At 39.1% G+C, this 5,146-nt stretch overlaps 1 protein-coding gene across 1 annotated transcript in view; it reads left to right on the top strand.

The window, feature by feature from the left end:
* Window positions 1–2,629: 2,629 nt before the first annotated feature.
* abce1 (ATP-binding cassette, sub-family E (OABP), member 1) overlaps window positions 2,630–5,146 on the top strand; it is a 13,815-nt gene continuing 11,298 nt past the window's right edge. Inside the window, exon 1 of the mRNA XM_016231368.1 lies at window positions 2,630–2,659. Coding sequence (XP_016086854.1) covers window positions 2,630–2,659 — 30 coding nt within the window. The remainder of the gene's footprint in view (window positions 2,660–5,146) is intronic.

Genomic DNA, 5,146 nt, shown 5'->3' with positions numbered 1-5,146 from the left:
TATAGTGTCCCCATCACTATACTGGGGCGTTAGGTCCCACACAGACCACAGGGTGAGCACCCCCTGCTGGCCTCACTAACACCTCTTCCAGCAGCAACCTAGTTTTCCCAGGAGGTCTCCCATCCAGGTACTGACCAGGCTCAACCCTGCTTAGCTTCAGTGGGCAACCAGGCTTGGGCTGCAGGGTGATATGGCTGTTAATGAACAACACAGCAGCAGCGCCGCATCTAGTGGCTTTAACTGGATAAGCTAACAAAAACATTATAATGCAACGACACTTACATCGTCATCGCATCTCGTGCGCCGCTGATAAGGCTGCCTCCTTAACGCACACCTAAAACTCGAATGCAACGTTTTTGCATTCGAATGTGGATTTTTATTTTAAATTCGATGAATATTCTAATTTTTTTTTGACAGCCCTACTGTCTTCAGTCGCAAAGAAATTAAGGTTTTTGAGGAAAACATCCCAGGATTGTTCTCCATATAGTGGACTTCAATGGGGCTCAGCGGGTTGAAGGTCCAAAGTGCAGCTTCAACGAGCTCTACACGATCCCAGCCGAGGAATAAGGGTCTTATCTAACAAAACCATCAGTCATTTTCTAAAAAAAAAAAAAGTATATAATTTAAACCACAAATGCTCGTCTTGCACTAGCTGGACTTCACGCATTATGAAAGGTCTGAAACTGCAATTTGAACCTTCAACCCGCTGATCCCCATTGAAGTCCATTATATGGAGAACAATCCTGGGATGTTTTCCTCAAAAACCTTAATTTCTTTGTGACTAAAGACAGAAAGACATGAACATCTCGGAGGACACGGGGGAGAGTGAATGATCAGGAATTTTTATTCTCGATATCTTGCAAGACAGTCCTATAATGATACATCACAATTAGGGCTGTGAATCTTTGGGTAGACAGCGAATCGATTCACGATTCATAGGTTTTCGATCCGATTCAAGAACGATTTTTGCAATTTCTCAACGATTCGATTCTGCATTCTTTAAGTGCATTCACAGGATTATTTAAATGCTTCCCCTAAATTATTTAAATGCTTAGTCAGGGGGCAAATTACACAGCAGCCTTTATGGTTACAGAACCATAGGTTAGGAAAAAACAACAACTTTTGTCTATTGTTGTCTAGATGCTAGTTTAATGATGCTATGGCATGACATATGTAGAAATTTATGTAAGCCAAGATTTTAAAAAAGAGCTTTAAAAGTATTATATAGGCTAACATTTTGTCACACCAGAGGCATAGCCATCATTTCAGAAGTGACAGAAATGTCAAATACAATAGTTTTATATATATGTATGTATGTATTAGTGCTCGACCAATATGGGTTTTTTGGGGGCCGATACCGATATTAGGGAGTAAAAAAAAAAAAGACTGATACCGATATATCGGCCGATATTCTTTGTGTAGGCTATATAATAGTACAGTATAGTCAAAAGTTTGGACACACTTCCCATTCGTGTGTCCAAACTTTTGACTGGTACTGTATATAGAATACAGTATATAGCCTACATAAACAGAATATATATACATACACACATTTTTTTGCAATGATAACTCAAATGTGATCAAACACTTATAATGATGTGACAAACATAGGCCTATGTAATGGAGGCAGGGTATTTAACAATTTAACAATACATTTTATTATTCAAAATGAGTCTGACATCAGTGCACTTAACAGTAAACATCTCTTCACTTATTACAAATAACACAAATAGAACAAAATATATATATAACTTGAATTAAGAAACTAAACAAGGTAACTGAGTAGGGCAAGCAAGCTACTGCCAAACCAACGGGACTAACTATGAAAACAAAATGCCTGTGAGAAAAGGTTAAGTGCAGGTTCTCTCTCTTCATTCATGTCCAAACTGCCGACAGTTCTGTCATCATTTATTCACTCGCAAGTTGTTTTAAACCTGAATTTTTTCTTCTGTTTAATGTAAAAGTTATTTTGAAGAATGTGGGTAAGCAATAGGTTGCTGGTCCCCAGTGACTTCCATAGTATTTTGTTTTCCTTCTATCAAAGTTAATGGGGTTCAGCAACTTTTTGGTTACCCAAAATATCTTTTTGCATTCAGCACAAGAAAGAAATTGATACAGGTTTGGGACAACATGAGTGAATAAATAATGACAGTACTATTATGTGTGTATGTGTACTATTATGTTTAGTACTATTAGTCTGCTGTCACTTTAAAGGGTTAGTTCACCCAAAAATGAAAATTAGCCCATAAATTACTCACCCTCAAGGCATACTAGGTGTATATGACTTTCTTCTTTCAGACGAATCCAGTCGGAGTTATATTTAGGGTTGGGTACCGAAACCCGTAACCGTAACTGGTATGTACTAGAACCGAATCCGAACGCAGATTTCGGTGCCTCATTTCAGTGCCATGCCTGAGCGATCGATTGAAATATTTGTCCTCTGGTTCTCCGAAACGGACGTAAGAAACATCATCGCGGCACCGCACATGAAAAATAATTTCCCAACTGAGAAAAAATGCACGTGAACTCAAGTCGGAAAGCTCTAATAATACAAATCCAACACATCTTTGTAGTAACGAGAGTGTCCATGTTGTTTTCACATTCAGACTTAAAAGCACAACTCGGGGAAATGAGAGCATCCGAGGAGTGCGGGAATGCAGTAATTAGACTTGCTCTGATGGCAGCAGGTAGCCTTCCGTTCACTAAGCTAAACATGCTTAAATTAACATGCCTAAAGCTAAACCTCCCTTGTATTCACATTTCTAAACCTGTTGTCCAACAAAAGAGAAACAACACCACAACACCAGTCAAATGCTTCCTTTTGTGAACTGATGAGGCTTCTTGTCACAGAATGAGGCAGAAAATATGTTCCATAGGCTACTTTAAAAAGAATACATCGATTATAAATTAGGGTGACCCATACATCCTCTTTTCCCCGGACATGTCTTCTTTTTGGACCTACAAAAATCCTCTAACTCTAGCACGCTCTATTCTAATGCTACTTCTAATTTGATCTGCTCGTTTTTTTTTTATTAAAAAACTTGACCCTCTAACATTTGCACTCTCTATTGTATTTCTATTTTAATGGCCAATCCATCATTTTTGGGGGGGATTTTTTATTTATTTATTTTTTAATAAGTATCAGTTCAGGCACCGTTTAGGCACCGGAACCGTTTTAAAAGTACCGATTTGGCACCGGTATCGAAAAAAACCAAACGATACCCAACCCTAGTTATATAAAAAATTGTCTTTGATCTTTCAAGCTGTTTCATGGCACTCAGCGGGTGTTACATGCATCAGTCCAAAAGCACTTAATTAAAATGCACCCATCCATAAAAGAAAGTGTCTCACATGGCTCCAGGGGGTGAACAAAGGGCTTCTGTAGCGAATCGATGCGTTTTTGTAAGAAAAATCTAGCATGCGCACACTGTTGTACACAGAAGCAGCTCCGGGTGGATGACGTATGAGGTCAGTGCTGCGCATGCGCCGGTGAGTCTCGTGAAAACCAACGTTTGTTAACATGAGCAAAGGAAGCAAAGTTTCCTTACTTTTAGCAAAGGAAAACCAGTCTCCTCTTGGCTTATATCGAAATCCTCCGACATTCTTCTTTACAAATCCTCGTTTTGTACTTCTAATAAGTGACCGTTTTTTTGTTTTGAGCTCTCCGCTGCGCTTCCACGTGCGGCGCATGCGCAAAGCAGACCTCATACGTCATAAGTGAGTGCAAGCTAAATTAAAGTGATTATTACGTTTTGAATATAGATTTTTTTTTTTTACAAAAACACATCAATTCACTACAGAAGTCCTTTGTTCACCCCCCGGAGCCATGTGAGACACTTTTTTTTTCTTTTTTCTCGACCGATATATCGCCAAGGCCGATATATCAGCCGATATTTGGCATCGGCCGATAAGTTTTTCTGTTTGGCCGATGTGTTCGAGGCGGGACTTTTATTTTGACGGCGCTGAGAACGGCAGCCACAGCGCCTGTGCACACACCGCTCACATTCTCCCTCTTGTTCGGTGTCGTCGTTCAGTTCTGTCTAATATGGATATAAGTCTATCTAATAATCAGATTTATACTACGGGGCCGTTGAATGCTTGATTCTGATTGGCTGACAAACGTTCTGAGGTGTGCAATTATTTTCAAGGAAACGCACGGCGAACGTAGTTCCAGGCAGCTCTCTTGACCGCATTACAGTTCCATATCACGTCGCATAGTTAACTGTAATAACTGAAATTAGCATACAGTTAGGCCTTTCGCGATAATCAATATTTCGTCTTATAATCGATAATTTTTGGTGCCGCGATATATTGCGACTGATAATTTTTTTAAATAATTAAAAATAATGATTTATATTTTTTACATAAAAATGAATGTCACCAACTTTTTATTCTAACGTGCTGCCTCTGTCATCTCGTCTGCTCTCTGTGGCGGAGGCGGGGCTCAGGCAGCATCTCCCCACACACACACACACACACACACACAGAGCGGACAGCATTCGAGCTGCGTGCTGCGTTAGGTTACGACAGTCAAGGAGTCCCTCCGAGAGCGCACAGTAAATGAAGTTTAAAACTGTTAAAAGAAAAGGCTCAATACACTACAGAACAGATTTAATACACTACGCATCAATAGCTCTTCTCTTTCTGCTTTGAACTTTTCTACATGGAGAGCTGCGCGCTGAGACTCGGTGTTGCTTCAAGCGCATCATTCTGCGCACGGGATGCGCATTAGCGCTTTGGGCTGCTCTGGATTGAGCCTTTCATACTATATTATAATACATTTGCGCATGATAGGACAGAACAAGAAAGCTATTAATAATTTAATGTACAACACAGTAATGGAGGCAGCAACATATGATAGATATGACTCCTATCTATCATATGTTGCTGTCTCATTACTGCTGTACATTTAAAAGCAATGTATTTTAAGTTTATAGTAGGCTATATAGCGTTTATATATAAATATATTTACTGGTTTTTCATGAATGTATTTTACTATAGTACAAAGAGCAATGTATAACATTTTACCAGATTTAGTCCTACACTTATTCACTTTTATTTGTTCCCCACTAATGTTATTTCAGTAAATGTTTACAATTTATAAAATTGTTCACTCATGATTTTTCTAGAATAACCTATCCTATTT

This window comes from Sinocyclocheilus grahami, unplaced genomic scaffold (genome assembly GCF_001515645.1).
Source record: "Sinocyclocheilus grahami isolate Dianchi unplaced genomic scaffold, SAMN03320097.WGS_v1.1 scaffold389.1, whole genome shotgun sequence".
NCBI lineage: Eukaryota > Metazoa > Chordata > Actinopteri > Cypriniformes > Cyprinidae > Sinocyclocheilus > Sinocyclocheilus grahami.
This window is presented reverse-complemented; position numbering and strand designations above follow the sequence as displayed.